Raw genomic sequence first — 14,295 nt, 5'->3', positions numbered from 1 at the left:
GCATCATGATGCCCACACAGCTGACTGTTAACTATATAGAAGGTTGGGCGGTGACGTGCGAATGCTCTCAAGGCGACTGGTGCAAAGACATTTACATCTGAACAAGTTCTAGGGCTACATCACCTCTTCATGATCTTTACCCGCTTCCATGATCACGGCAAAATGCGCAACTTATGGTGTCCGCAATAGTGTTTGCAATATTGTCACCCTGGCCCGATCCTGCACAGCCAGACCCTTCACCTTAGAGTTTGCTTGTCGTTCGCTGATGTTGGGGAATTGGCTCGATGAGCAAGCGAATCGAGTCAGTAGTTATGAGCTTAACTCAGTCAAACTAAGTAATGATCAAGTTTGCAAGATTTCTGGCATTATGGATGTTATGGAGTTGTACGAAAAGTACCGATAGAGGGTGTTTCGGGAGCAGAAGAATCTCTGAATCACCACAGAACATGTGATGAATGAAACAATGTTTCAGTGAACAATCCTCAACAAGCTCCAAGTTGAATAACAATCGTGTCGACACAGCCTCTTCCAAAATTCTGCAGTCTATAAAAAGAAAAAATCAAGCAAGAAAGCCGTCATTTTCCTTATGCGAGATGCCAAGTCAGAGCCAAGTCAGACAAAACGATGCCGTGTAAATTGGGCAACACGTAAACATCACGGCGGAGTTCAGGCAGTGGTGTTGAGGGGCAAAGTGGCAAGGCCTGACGGGGATGGGACGAAACGTTGGAAACTTGAAGGAAACCTTCTTTTCGGGAGTCCTTTGGTCTTATTGGCTAGCTCGTCAAGAACGATTCGTCATGTTTCTCATGTGATAAATTGTCCTCCAAGTTTGCGATTGAGGCCTCAGATAATGATCCATGGATGGTGAACCTGCCCAACGGCTGGGCACTGCCCCGCCATTACGTAGCCCCGGAAGGCCCTGAAGAACCTTTCCAAGCCCCCCAGCCTTGGAGCTTAGGCCAATGAGTGCCCGAGGAGGTACCTGCCAAATTCTTGGATCCGTCGTTCTTGAGGGAGGGAGGGAAGGAGGGATGGATGGCGGTCATGCCGGATAATTTCCGCGCGGGCAGGCGGTCATTTTGGGCAACCCGACGCCATCATCAACATTTCTTACCTGGTGCCAGTGAATTTTTTCTTCCTTTTCCTGCTCCATATTCACCTCAACCTATTTCCACCTCCCTCCTGACCGACCTGAAGCCCGGAAGAGCTGCCCATCATGGTCGTCGATACCGCCTACTACGACACCTTGGGCGTCCAGCCCACAGCCACCGAGCTGGAAATCAAGAAGGCCTATCGCAAGATGGCCATCGTCCACCACCCAGGTTTGTCCATGATACGACCTTCCAGACCGTTGCATTTAACCTAGCTAACTTTGCTGCTCTTCAGACAAAAACCCCAACGATCCCACCGCACATGAAAAATTCCAGGCCATCGGCGAGGCCTACCAGGTCCTCTCCGACACCGACTTGCGGAAAGCCTACGATAAGTTCGGAAAGGACAGCGCAAGACCTCAGGAAGGTTTCGCCGACCCCGCCGAGTTCTTCAGCTCCATCTTTGGCGGGGATGCCTTTGTCGACTGGATCGGCGAGATCAGCCTTATGAAGGACCTCACCGCGACCATGGATATCACGATGCAGGAGGAGGAAGAGGCCGCTGCCGCCGAGGCTGCCGCGCAGGCTGCCGAGGGGGACTTCCCCGGTACTGAAGAGGCCAAGAAGGAGAGCATGAAGGACCAGGAGAAGAGGGCAGAGGAGAAGAAGGCCGCCGCTGCTGAGGAAGAAGCTGGCCCACCACCCCCTCCATACTCCGAGGCCGCTGCCGACGACAAAGAGACAAAGCCTACCTATACTCCTCCCCCGGCTGCCGCCGCAGGCCCCTCGGGCACCGAGTCCCCTCTTCCTCGATCCGATGCCAACTCACCCGCACCCTCCTCGGCCTCCCGAAGCCGAACCCAGATTCCCCTCCGACCTGCCCTGGCCGACAAGTCCCACGAGGATATCCTCCTCGATGAGGCTGCCAAGGGTGAACTGACAGAGGAGGAGCTGAAGCGCAAGGAGAAGAAGAAGGGTCTGAGCAAGGAGCAGAGGGAGCAGCTGGCAGCTTACGAGAAGGAGAGGGCCCGAATCCGACAGGAGCGTGTCGATACCCTCGCACGCAAGCTCCAGGATCGCCTCAGCGTGTGGACCGAGACAGACAAGGGCAACGACGTCACCAAGGCCTTCCAGGAAAAGATGCGCCTCGAGGTGGAGAACCTCAAGATGGAATCATTCGGTATTGACATCCTGCACGCCATTGGTCAGACGTATGTGTCCAAGGCTTCAACTCTGCTGCGCAGTCAGAAGTTCCTCGGCATCGGCGGCTTCTTCAGCAGGCTCCGCGACAAGGGAACCCTCGTCAAGGAGACATGGAACACCATCAGCAGCGCCATCGATGCCCAGCAGACCATGGAGGACATGGCCAAGATGGAGGAGAAGGGTGGTGAGGACTGGACCGAGGAGAAGCGTGCTGAATATGAGCGCCGCGTCACCGGAAAGATTCTCACTGCGGCCTGGAGGGGAAGCAAGTTTGAGATTCAGAGCGTCCTGCGTGAGGTGTGTGACAGCATCCTCAACGACAAGAAGGTTCCTCTCAACAAGCGGCTGGAGCGAGCCCAGGCTCTGGTCCTCATTGGTGACATCTTTATGAAGGTATGTTTTCGTCCTGTTTTCTTACCGATTTCATCACTAACGCGCTATACAGGCTGAGCGTTCACCCGAAGAAGAGGGTGACTATCTCGTCTTTGAGCAGCTTGTCGCCGAAGCAGCCATGAAGAAGGAAGAGGATCACAAGAAGAAGAAGGAACGCAAGCACGGCAAAGAGAAGGAGCCTTCCTCCCCCTGAGTTTGAAGAGAACAGTCGAACCAAAGAAAAAGATGCCCAAAGAGTCAAGGGGCAGTGGTAGGTGTGAAATCCTGGGTGGGCATGCTTGGACAAGGTGCACGCCAATGAAGACGAACGTTTTTGGTTGGGATGATGCCGTGGTGGTATAGCATAGAGTGGCAATGACGAGGACGGCCGGCAAACGATTTAGACATAATTCCCATGACCCTATTCCCCCCTTTTTCATGAAATCTGACGACCATATATCCTCTCAAGAGTTGCTAGTTGATCTATTACTGAAACAATGTGACCAAAGGAAAACACAGTGAGCAACACACGAAGCAATCAAAGTCAAGTCGAATGTTTGATATCATCTGGCGATATCTGTTGCCCATTTGTACCTAGCTACCTGACTTGATCTCCTGTTCCGTCACTCAACCGAGGAGGATAACAAAAACCATGATCCCAAGATACCGAATCCCAAATAGCAATTCTCTCTCTCTTTCTCGCTCTCTTGTGTCTCACTGAGTCTCTCTCTTGTACCCCTTCGCTGTCTTTCCCGCCAATGATTTTATAAACCTCACCAAAACTCTCTCACTCTCGGGGTATCTGTTATACATATGTATCCTGAACCGAATAAAAAAAAGGGGGGACCAAAAAAATTCCGCGACAAATGAAAAGAAGAAAAGCCCTGCGGAATGAGGGCTCGATGAAAGGTGGTGTCCAGGCCGTCCCCGTATTCTCCCATTCGCGCCGTGTTTTGAGATAGTGGGGGAAAAAAGTATGAGCAAGAAGACGGTTCTCGATGGAGTTTTTGTGCATAGCGATGCATGCCGCTGGGAAGCAAAAAGAATGCGACGCAGATGAAACGAAAGAGATTTAAGTTGAAAAAAAGCATCGCTTGCTTGCCCAACGCCGTGTATGCCATGCATGTTTATTCCCCATAATGTTCGTATGTACGATGTTTGTTTCGGTGTGTCATGCCCTGAGGCTCGGCTGGTGTAGAAAAATGTTGAAAGTTGTATGGAAAAGGAGAATTCGGGAGTGGTGAGTTGTGTGCAGCATCCCGGCCGCGTATCGTGGGTGGTATTAATATATTGGGGGAGGGACCGAGCAAGGCCGCACTCAGAGTGTGTTGTCGTCCTGGGCGAGATTAGTTGCCTTCCGCTTGCAACTCGATGCCACTATCACGATCCTGGGAGCTCTTCTCCCAGGGCAGCGGTGGCTCAAGCCCAGTATCTTCAGTGTCCAGGTCCAGATCATCACCCTGGGTCAGGATGTCGTCATCCTCGTCCTCGTCCCCGTCTTCGTTGGGGGGAGGAAGCACATGTCCACCAAAGTCAACATCACAGATGCGGACCTTGTAATCCAGCGCCTTCTGGCCCTCTTTGATGAGAATCTCAGTCCAGTTAAGACATCGCTTGATACTTTGGTTGATCTTTTGGCTGTCGACGAGTAGTTCGCGATGCTTCGACAGATCAAGCTGTAGACGACGCTCATCCCGTCGTCGACGGGCAGCCGCCTTTTCCAGAGTCTTCTCATCATTAGGGTCCAGAGCGTCCGAGGCTGATAATGAATCAGTCATTGAAATATCAGAGTCGTCCAGTGAATCGTGCTCCTCGTCTTCCGAAGGGGGTGCTGAGTCCTCTTCGCTGAGATCAGTAAGGGCAAGGCTGACAGGGGGTTCCGCCAAAACTTCAGACGGGACTCGGCTAGAGGTCGCTGAAGGAGCGGCAGAAAGATGACCAGCTCTCGACAATCGCTTGTACCTGCGAATCTCGGCGGTTTGCTTTCGGAGCTGCCTCTCCAGGGTTCGGTTGATGGCTTCAAGTGAGGCATTGGTGATCTCCAAGTCTTGAACTTTGCGTTCTCTCCGTGCGTTGGCCACTAGCTCGTTCACGGGATCAGAAGAATTGGTCGATTTAGTTGGGCTCTGAACTTCGGGCTGTGATCCTTCATCATCCTGCGCCTCCTCTTCATCGGCGAGTTCCTCGGCCACTTGGAGAATTGATGCCATGGTCAGGGCTGGCTGACTTGAGCCAGGGCTCCTCGGAGGCGATGCGGGCTCTGAGTGCAGCCGAGGCGGGGACATGGGCATCCTAGGCGAGTGAGAGGGGTCAAAGTTGGGGACGCTCCCTGTCCTTGCATGGCCGCGGAGTTTCCTGGGTGCGGATTCAATGCTGACTCTTCTCTTGGGATTAACGGTTGCAGCGGGAGCTAGCGATGTTGGTGATGTTATGTTGGTTGCCGAGGCTAATTGGGGCCTGCTGTTGAGACCAGGTGTGCCGGTATTTTTAAGGATCGAGGGGTTTGGCTGGGCAATTTTGATAGGTGAGTGCGGCCTCGGAGGCAGGGAGTATGTGTGGTTCGAGTGTCCAGATGCCGAGTTGCCTGTGCTCGGTCGTCCAGATTGAAGTCTAGAAGTAGATGAGTTTGTCGACGAAGGTCCCGAGTTCTGACCACTGGGCTTGAGGTCAGGTGCACCATTGGCATAAAAGAACTTGGAGGGCGTGGGTTCGGGTGTGCTGCTAAGAATTGGTGTAAATGGCGATGTGGCGGGAGGGCTCATGGTCCTCTTGGACTCGGCGTTGCTGCCACTGGCGTATAAGAAGGTGGACGAGTGCCTGTGTGTGCCGGTCGAGGGTCGACCAGACGACTGTGAAGTTCCTTGGACATCACTGGCACGGAAAAATTTCGAGTCGGGGTCAGCGGGAGAATCAGATCGAGTCAGTGATGGTCTTCCTGACGACGATGTCAAGGAAGCTCGAGGATCCCATCCATCTCGATCCGGGTTCGGGGTGCCGTTCGGAGTGGTATGGTTGCTCTCGGCGGCACGGCTTGAACGACTGCCGGACCGGGGTGTTACGCTGCTTGTTAGGTAGACCGAGGGCGAGGCGGTGTCGTCTCGATAAGGGAGCCCGGAGGGCAAGCCCTGGGTCGATCTCCGGGCCAGAGGTGCAGCAATCGAGGGACCCTTTGCACTGGAAGCAATTTTGGGCGTCAGGGGCGTGCGGCCGACATTCTTCGCAGCAGCTGCACTCAGCTGCGGGGGCCGGGGCCTCGAGTCACCACCAGGGGGCATCTTGGGCGTAACGGAACTCGACGGGGTAGAGCGAGTCGAAGTTTTTGTGGCGGTTAGGGCGAGGACATGTTGCTTCGGGCCGTGGTAGCTAATGGTGGTTGCTGTGGAAGAGCGGGCGACCGAGGTGGTGGAAGAGGCGGAGGACTGAAATCGAGGGCGAGCCTGAGCTGGCAGCTTGTTCGTCGTAGGAGTCCGAGGCAGCGGCTTGGACGAGGCGACGAGCTTGTTCGCGGATGCCGAGGTAGCTATAGGGACGGGCTTGGCTGAGCGGCGAGCGGCGAGGCCGGTGGTGGAGGTTCGCGAGGAGGAGTCGAAGGAGGAGTTGATGTTGTTGAGGGTGCGCATTCTGACAGAGACAGTGTCTGGCTGGAGTCGGGGGAGTCTCGACTGCAGCAGACCAGACAGAGACGGACGGGTGGGTGGGTGACGGGCAGTCGGGCAGTGATGGACGTGGACGGGACCAGGCGCTAAATTGTTACTGGTTGGCCGGCATGGTTCGGGCGGCACCAAATTTTAGGTTAAGGGGGGCCACCGCTGGAGGGTCAAAGCCACAGGGAGCTTGGAGCGCTGAAGCACAGTGGACTTCGCTGAACACCCAGTGGGCACCCTCCGAGTAAACAAATACTGACACACACCTGTTCTCTCGACGAGAAAAAGCTGTGTGAAAGCGGGGGGCACGGTAATCGATATGAGTCGGGCTGGTGGCTTGGGTATCGATGGATTCTTCTTGCTGCAGGCGAGAGGGGAAAGAGAGGAGAAATTCTGCACTATCAGCAGTGCCTTTTGATGAGTCGCATACAGAGCAGCAAAGAGGAAATGAAGCCAAGAACGTGCGTCGTAACAATCAACCAAAAAACAAAACAATAAGCGTCACGAGTTCTTTGTGTCAGAGGGAGGCGAGAAAGGAGGAGAGTGAGGAAGGAGAAGAATCGGTCAATCACGAAAAGCGGACGGGAGGGAAGACAGGTATGGGAGAGGAAGAAGCGGGCAAGAGAGTGAATGGATGGATCATGGCATGGGCGTACCCTTGCTCTCCTCGACACGGAGCGGACGGCCTCGCCCAGGCCAGGCCAGCATGGAAGCAAGCCGTCTCTCTACCGCTTTTCTTTTTGGCCTCTGTAACCAAGGTCAAGGCCTTGTTTCCTGATCATGGGTGTTTCTCCCCAGCTACAGAGTCCAAAAAAGCACAGGCATCTGACTGTTGTGTTTTGGAATTGACCCGTATGAGTGGTGCTGGTTCGTCTTGGAACATGCCAAACACCACCAGCTCCTGTGGATCAGATCAGACAGATTCCCCCATTTTCATCCCATTCACAATGAAGAGATGGAAATGTTACAGAGCATGTTTGTTTATTTTGACACTCACGTCTCTAACGCGGCCTCTCCTCGAGCTAGGAGACCCATTGCGTCCATCATTAATAGCCAATTCCCTTTCCTACACCTTCAATGCTCACCATCAGCGCCGAGCCCGCTCATCGTCATCCTGGCTTGATTACATCTTCATGCCAGCCCCCAACCCACAGTCCAGTCAGTGCCCCATGCGGTCTCGTCTTCTCCGCCTCGCCGTCCGGTCTCCCTCGAACCCATGCACAAAAGGACGGACACACCCCAGTCCAGTCCCGAAGGGAAAAAAACACGGGCAGCAGAACAACTGCTTGGGTCCCCCCTAGTCGATCGCCGCGCGTGTGGCATGACACGGGCAACGCCACAAACAGAGCAACAGAAGCAACAGCCGGCGGGGTCAAGAGTAGCGGTCCCGAATGGCCGGAGAGACAGGACTACGTAGTATTACAAAATGAATAAAAAGAAAGGCAAGAATCCCTTCAATTAAACAATGGAAGCCCAGCCCAGCCCAGCAACCTTGCCAGAACCAAAAATACTCCAACCCTTCCCAATTGGGCAGCACGAACACATGCAAAGCACCGCCCATGATGTGCTCGCAGCTCGCTCACTTGCCTTAGGCACGCGCACAAAATGCAGAGCCCGAAAAATATCCATGCTGACCAATCACGATCCCTTGTTTGGCAAGGCAAGGCTTCGCTTCAGCTCTTCCGTCTCTTTGTCTTCCTCGCTCTCTCTGCTTTTTCCTTGTCCCGCTGACAGAAAAAACCTGGCACTTTTCTTCTTTGGTGGCTCGATGATTCTGCAATAACCTGTCCACAACCCACTCCCCTCCCTCTCCCTCCCGTTCGCCAGGGCTCTCCCATAGCCCTTCGCCTATCGATTTTCCTTTTTTCCCAGCGACCCGAGGCCCCTAAGCTCTCGGGAAGGAAATCTCTGTTTCGCTGCTCATTCAGATTCGCGGTGTCTTCGTGTCGTCATGGGCGTCATAGGGATATCGCTGATTGTCGCCTCGGTCGTCTGGGTCCTCGTGCGACCGCCGTCATGGATCCCTTCGCCCTTGCAGATCCTCCTGCGATGGAGAGGCAGCCCTCCTGCCACTATCACGGACAGCAAGACCGATCCCTCGACGGCCGATGCTGACTCTGGCTCTGATATGGGGCCTAGCGCAAGCCCTGGGCCCCGTGTCCTGGTGTCGTTGGATCACGAGGTGGAACCGGCCCTCCGCACCCGGACTGATCCGGCCGACAAGCCTGTCGACCGTACCACTCGAGCTTCTTCGTCTGACCCTGACCGCCTCCACCAGCCTCTCGGTCAGGGCCTCGTCGCCAGTTCCTCACAGCAGTCTCAGCCCGCCAAGCACGATACCGCTTCTATGCCTCCACCCCCACTGCCAAAGATCGTCTCGCAACCTCCTCCTCCAACCATCGCTGAGCCTGATGAGCAAACCACTCCCAAGGCTACTGCCGTCTCCGATCCTCCCTCCCTTCCCGTACCCACCTTTTCACTCGACAATGCTGCCCCGGCGCCTAGCTCCCACCCCGCTCCGCCCCGGAACCCCACCGTTCGCGGCCCCGCCCCCTCCATCGCCGCTCCGTCCTTGGGCCCGTCCATGATGCCACCTCCTCCGCGCCCAGGACGACTTCCTCCCATGCCATCCTCCGCAACACCCATCAACCGCGTCTCTTCCTCAACTTCATCGTCTTCCGGCCGCCTTCCGTCTCTCGCCCAGTTTCCTGCCCCGAACTCGGCCCAACGTGCTCGGGGACCTGTTCCTAATCGCGGTCCTGCCAGCTCCGGCCTCGCCCCGCCACCAACTCACTCCTCCAAGCCTTCCAAGCCCAGCCGAAAGGTCCTTCTTACGCCTGGCCACTCTCCTCTGGACTGGGCTCGCATCTCTGGCCCCAACTCTGACCTCCGCGGCGTTGACCCATCAACTCCGTATCTTCGTGTCACACCCTCCATGCTGAAGGTCCAGACCGGCCGTAAGGGCAAGGACGCTTGGATGGCTCTCAATGGCAAGGTGTACAACATTACGCCCTACGCTGACTTCCATCCTGGTGGTGTCCCGGAGCTGTTGCGCGGTGCTGGCCGTGATGGTACCAAGTTGTTTGGTGAGATTCACCCCTGGGTCAACTATGAGACAATGCTGTCTGCTTGTCTTGTGGGATTGCTCGTCGAGGAATCCGAAGGCGTTGAAAGCCAAATGGATGGCATGGATTAGATTTACTTACAGCATGCGTTTACACAAGCGACTTAACGAACATAGACTCGAGGGTACACATGGATCACGGTGGTAGTTTATCTTGGAATGCCGTAAACCATCCTTGTTGCCCTATAGCTGCCACCCCTTTGGAACACATAGATGTACACTAGCTAGAGAGATACCCCTGCTGCATAGAGAACGATATGATATTTTACCGCCTCTTTCCGAACCTGAACTTGAGCTCATCGTCACTGTCGTCGCTATCGGCAATCTCGACAACCCTACTGCGAGTTGGCCGCACCCGCTTCGGAGGCTGCTGTCCCCCTGCTGGCGGCTCTGCCGCGGCCCGTTTGCTCCCCTGGCTTGTGACTCGGGACGATTGACTCCTCGTGTTGCTCTGAGACTGTGACGCCGTACCTCGGGTGCCACGAGTCCGTGTAGCGGGTATCGATGATTTCTGAGAGTCCTGGTCCTCCTCATCGCTGCTGTCCGAAACGACACCGACATGTCGTCTCTGCACAGGCCGCGCCGGTGCTGGTTCTGAAGGCTGAGACTCTGCCCCTGAAGGTTGGCTGACATGTCGCTTCCTCCTATCATTCTCCTCATCCTCCAACCAGTAATCGTCGCCTACGCCAAACTCCTTGGTCTTGACCTCCACAAGGGGCACAATGACCCTCGCTGCTTGGCGACCCGTCGCTTCTCCGCGTTGTCTGAACTTTTTAAAGTTTTTCATACCGTTCCATTTCGGATCCCATCGGCCATCGCGTATGTCTTGCTCCCGGGTTCTGGCCTGGCTAGGCTTGCGTACCTCAATCTCTTCCACAATATTGAGCCGGCGGATCTCAGCAAGGTCAACATCATCCGGTAGATTAGCCAGGTCTTCCTTCTCAGCTCGAGCACGAGCCTCCTCCTTTTCTTTGTTCTGCGCTGCCATTGCCAGAATATCAAACTCCTTCTTGATCTTCTTCTTGGGCGTCGGGGCAGGCTGTTCGGGTTCAGGCTCCGCCTCTTTGGCCCGAACACTCAAGTCTTCGCCTCGCTCTATTCGCTGGCGCTTGAACTTCTCTGCCGCGGTAGTCATGCCGTCCATGAGATGGTCTTCTGGCAGAGGAGAACCGCGTCTCTTCCTCTGTAACCTTCGGGTATTGCTTGGCACCTCTGCCGGAGGAGGAGGAAGGTCATCCGGCTCTTGAGAGACAAACAATCCACCCTCCTCCTCCGTCGATGGCTGCACCGGTTGTTGCACCGAAGGCTGATTTGTTGTCGGCGCCGAAGTCGTCGAAGGGGTGTCATCCATGTCAATATCCGCGTCATCGTCAAAGCCTACGAAGCGCCTCTTAACGGTCCTTCTAGTCCTTCCTCTTCTGGGGGCAGGTTGTGACTCCTCGACTGATTGTGACGTTGGAGCCTGTGTATTTGTAGGCTGTGGGCTACTTGATGGCTCGGGTTGGGGTGCATTATGAGCGTGTTGAGGCTCCTGGGTATTTTGCGCAGACTCAACTTCGAGTGGCCGGCGGAGGATACTCGCGTCCTTGATGAGAATGGCTTCCAAGAATTCGCTTTGCTCAATAGGGCGATGATCCAGTCTCAGGGATACAGACGTGAAGAAGTCGGCGTACCAGTTGACCAAAGACCCCTTTGAAGGCACGAATCGGACAACAACCACTCCTTTGCCCTCGCTGCCGTCATTAAAAGCACCGAGGCCTTTCTCTCCAGCGACACTCTTGACATATTGGACGAATTCGTCCACCTCAGTCTCCTCTGGCACGACATTGCCCAGCAACGCCTTGCCACCTCCGTTCGTGATTGGCGCAAGTAGATTGTTATACTGCGACTTGTCATAGAAGATGAAAGTGTATCCTTCGAAAATGTCCTTTCTCTCAGGATCAGGAGTATAAGTTGAGTCGGGATGCTGCACAGGCTCTCCACCTCTTGGAGGCAGATGTTGCAGTGCATCAGGCCAATTCTGGTTGAAGTCCTGTTCCAGGGGGCTGAGATCGGTAATCTCTGCGCCCTCTGCCGGACTCCCAGCCTCGAAAACGGCATCCAGGAATGACTCGGTCACGATGTATTTGCCATTGATTAGTGCCTGAAGTCCTTTAGCAGTATTTCGCTTTTTCGAAACGACATGCGTGGTGGATTGGGCGTATTCCGTCACGAGCTTGATATCGAGCTGCTCGAACCTGTCGCGAAGTGCCGTTAAAGGATTCGTCTGAAGTTCCTTGCTAGTAAAAGAAAAGGCGAAAACAACTGGCTCCCACAAGAGGCTACACCTAGTCAGCCAAAGCCATTGCGACGAGCGAGGGTGTAGTTACCGAAACTTGTGAGGACATTTGCCCATGGTGAACTCGGCCGTCGCCCCCTGCACCACCTTTTTCCTGCCCTTGATCTTTTCTCCATCGACAACTGTTCCTATCTTGGTCGCCAGGTCCTCGATGGTGAGCGTCGATCGGCTGGTGGGATTGTGGGCTTGGCCATCTTCGACTGGGCTGACGGTGAGGGTCAGATGCTTTCGCGAGATGGTGTTGTGGGATATGGCTAATTGGCCAGCTGGATTGCCATTGTTAGTTCGACTATATTGGAGTCTCGGTGCGAGGACTCTCACGCTCCGCCGCCGTTCGGCCAAACAAGTAGGTCTTTCCCGGTCGCAACCACAGCCTACGGCCTACAGACATGTCAGCGACGCCAATATCAGCGTCTCGGGAGCGCTATTCTCACCTTTAAAGGCCTCGGGATTCTCCAGAATCCACATCTCCGGGCGTCAAGTGCGACGCGAGGTCGTCCGAAGTCACATAGGAGTATGACGTGAGGTTAGAGGTCGCGAATCCTAGCGGGGACCTGGTGAGACGCGTCAATGATTGAGGTTCCGTGACGCCAGGTCACGTGGCTCCAACGAGCTGCCCTCGGCCCCAGCAGGCAACCGCCACAATTCGGTGATGCAACAAGGGGCAGAGACAATCCTTTTGTCTTGTTTTCGTTTGGGTATATTCTCCGTGTGCGCGAATTTCTGCGTCCGTTGATTGAGACTATACCTTTTCTGTGATGATTCACACTCTGTAGAGCTCCAGGCCCGAGTCTGTTGCCTCCGCTCCTCTCCGCTACCGCCATCTGATAAAGACTTGAGCCGCATGTTCGCTCCACATTCACCCGACGAGGCTCGGCCATCCCGCAAACTTGATAACAGATCGGATGATATTGGATCATTGATGATGACAAAGTGCAGCGTGATGTCATCCGGGAGCCCTACGCCGTGGGGTACTGGCCACAACCAACACCAAAAGCAAGGTCAGCAATAGCGATGATCCTTCTATCAACAGGGCACCATCGTGGTAAACAGTCACATGGCTCATCCCTCCAGGGATTACAGGTTTCTTGGGTACATTCTATGCATTGATTCATCTTAGTTATTCGCCAGACCACAGGAGGCACTGCGTAATGCTCCTGTCCAAAGAACCTCGGGGGAGGCTCGACTATTCCGTATCTGATTGTGTACAAGGTATCCTACAACAAAGCGCCATCTATTCCTTCAAAGACACCAACGGCTCACTTAGAATCTGTCTTGACCTCCCAGACTGGACAGTCCCCGCATCGAATGTGATTGCAATTGAAGTCTAAGCATTTGGCATCCAAAGTCCAGTTCCATTGCGCTTTACACTGGCACTGGAAATCATGTATTAGTTATCAGCTCCCGACATCCCCATGGTAAACTGACACATCTCCAGCTGTAGGTTTTTTTGGGCTCGGCCATATTGGTTATTTGTACTAGACCATCAGTACTAACACTACAGCCTTGGACACTCACTTACAAGTTTTTGTACTTGGTAGACGTCCTCTCTGTTAGATTGCGCATGATACGATCTTGTTACCCTCCATCGCCCCTAGAAAGAAACCGGCTATTTAACCTAGTGCCGAAAGATGAGGCTCTGCTCGAGTGACCAGGCTCGGCACTCCCACAGCCTCAGACCCGAGTTGGTGTCGATAGGGACCCTCCGCATTCCCGACCACCACCAAGGCACGGCGAAACTTTACTTTTTAGGTACCATGATTGACTAACGTGAAATGTCGAAGCCAACCAAGATTGGATATGTCATGCCCTGCAAGGTTATCGAGGCGAGTGTGCATGGAACTGACCAGTTGAGGGGGGGATCGGTGTTCACTCTAGGCATTATCGGTTGCAGAGTGATTTATCCGCCCCCAATTTTTCACGGATGAGTCGACCCTTTACCGCTGAGTACCGAGCTAGCAGAGCCTCATCACAGAGGCCGTGTTTCGTGTGGGCCGGGAAGCAACCCGTGGTAGATTGTGTCAGCAGTAACAAATCCCCTCACTCAAGAAACAATCAGGCCACTTATCTCATGGGGGATCTATCCAGACGTAATCGTGGTTACATATACTCTCTGAACACAGCGGTGAACCCCAGAACTAGGGTACAAGATGCTAATCTGTAAGGCTGATGGGGGTCGAGTAGATACTCGGGATGGGTGTTACAGCAAGCCGCCGCTTCCACACTGTTCCTCTCTCCAGTGTGAGCCAGTTGGCTTCACGTGTCCACCAAAAGGCATGACCCCCCTTCAACTCACGTCGGTCAAGTGGTAGGCGTAGGCGTAACTTCGCAATCCGAGCATTGAACGTGATTGCACGATGTGCAGTGAACCGAGATGGAAATGTTCCAGTCCCGAAAACACCAGTGCTGCAGCGATTAATGTCAGTACGTCATCGTCAAGGTTGAAGCGTGTAGACTCACACATTTCCACATCCACGTCACACCAGACATGTTGAGAAGCCGTTGTTGTGTAACTAGTCGTGA

The 14,295-nt window shown here is 54.4% G+C and overlaps 4 protein-coding genes across 4 annotated transcripts; 2 read left to right on the top strand and 2 right to left on the bottom strand.

Moving 5' to 3' along the window:
- Positions 1–1,216: 1,216 nt before the first annotated feature.
- On the top strand, positions 1,217–2,880 carry NCS54_00165800 (J domain-containing protein; the record flags this gene model as incomplete). The annotated part of the gene is made up of 3 exons (XM_053147280.1): positions 1,217–1,322; positions 1,387–2,687; positions 2,740–2,880. 3 exons carry the CDS (start codon positions 1,217–1,219, stop codon positions 2,878–2,880), a joined length of 1,548 nt encoding a protein of 515 aa, XP_053003255.1.
- A 1,132-nt stretch (positions 2,881–4,012) lies between these two features.
- Positions 4,013–6,286, bottom strand: NCS54_00165700 (Hypothetical protein; the record flags this gene model as incomplete). Its single annotated transcript, XM_053147279.1, has 1 exon — positions 4,013–6,286. The coding sequence occupies one exon, from the start codon at positions 6,284–6,286 to the stop codon at positions 4,013–4,015; it is 2,274 nt and encodes a 757-aa protein (XP_053003254.1).
- A 1,975-nt stretch (positions 6,287–8,261) lies between these two features.
- NCS54_00165600 (Cytochrome b5 heme-binding domain-containing protein) lies at positions 8,262–9,506 on the top strand (the record flags this gene model as incomplete). The annotated part of the gene is made up of 1 exon (XM_053147278.1): positions 8,262–9,506. One exon carries the CDS (start codon positions 8,262–8,264, stop codon positions 9,504–9,506), a length of 1,245 nt encoding a protein of 414 aa, XP_053003253.1.
- A 193-nt stretch (positions 9,507–9,699) lies between these two features.
- Positions 9,700–12,240, bottom strand: NCS54_00165500 (FHA domain-containing protein; the record flags this gene model as incomplete). Its single annotated transcript, XM_053147277.1, has 4 exons — positions 9,700–11,755; positions 11,804–12,038; positions 12,094–12,153; positions 12,207–12,240. 4 exons carry the CDS (start codon positions 12,238–12,240, stop codon positions 9,700–9,702), a joined length of 2,385 nt encoding a protein of 794 aa, XP_053003252.1.
- Between the last annotated feature and the right edge of the window lie 2,055 nt (positions 12,241–14,295).

This window comes from Fusarium falciforme, chromosome 1, assembly GCF_026873545.1.
Source record: "Fusarium falciforme chromosome 1, complete sequence".
Classification (NCBI taxonomy): domain Eukaryota; kingdom Fungi; phylum Ascomycota; class Sordariomycetes; order Hypocreales; family Nectriaceae; genus Fusarium; species Fusarium falciforme.
The sequence above is the reverse complement of the archived record's forward strand: the minus strand, read 5'-3'. Positions and strand labels throughout refer to the sequence as shown.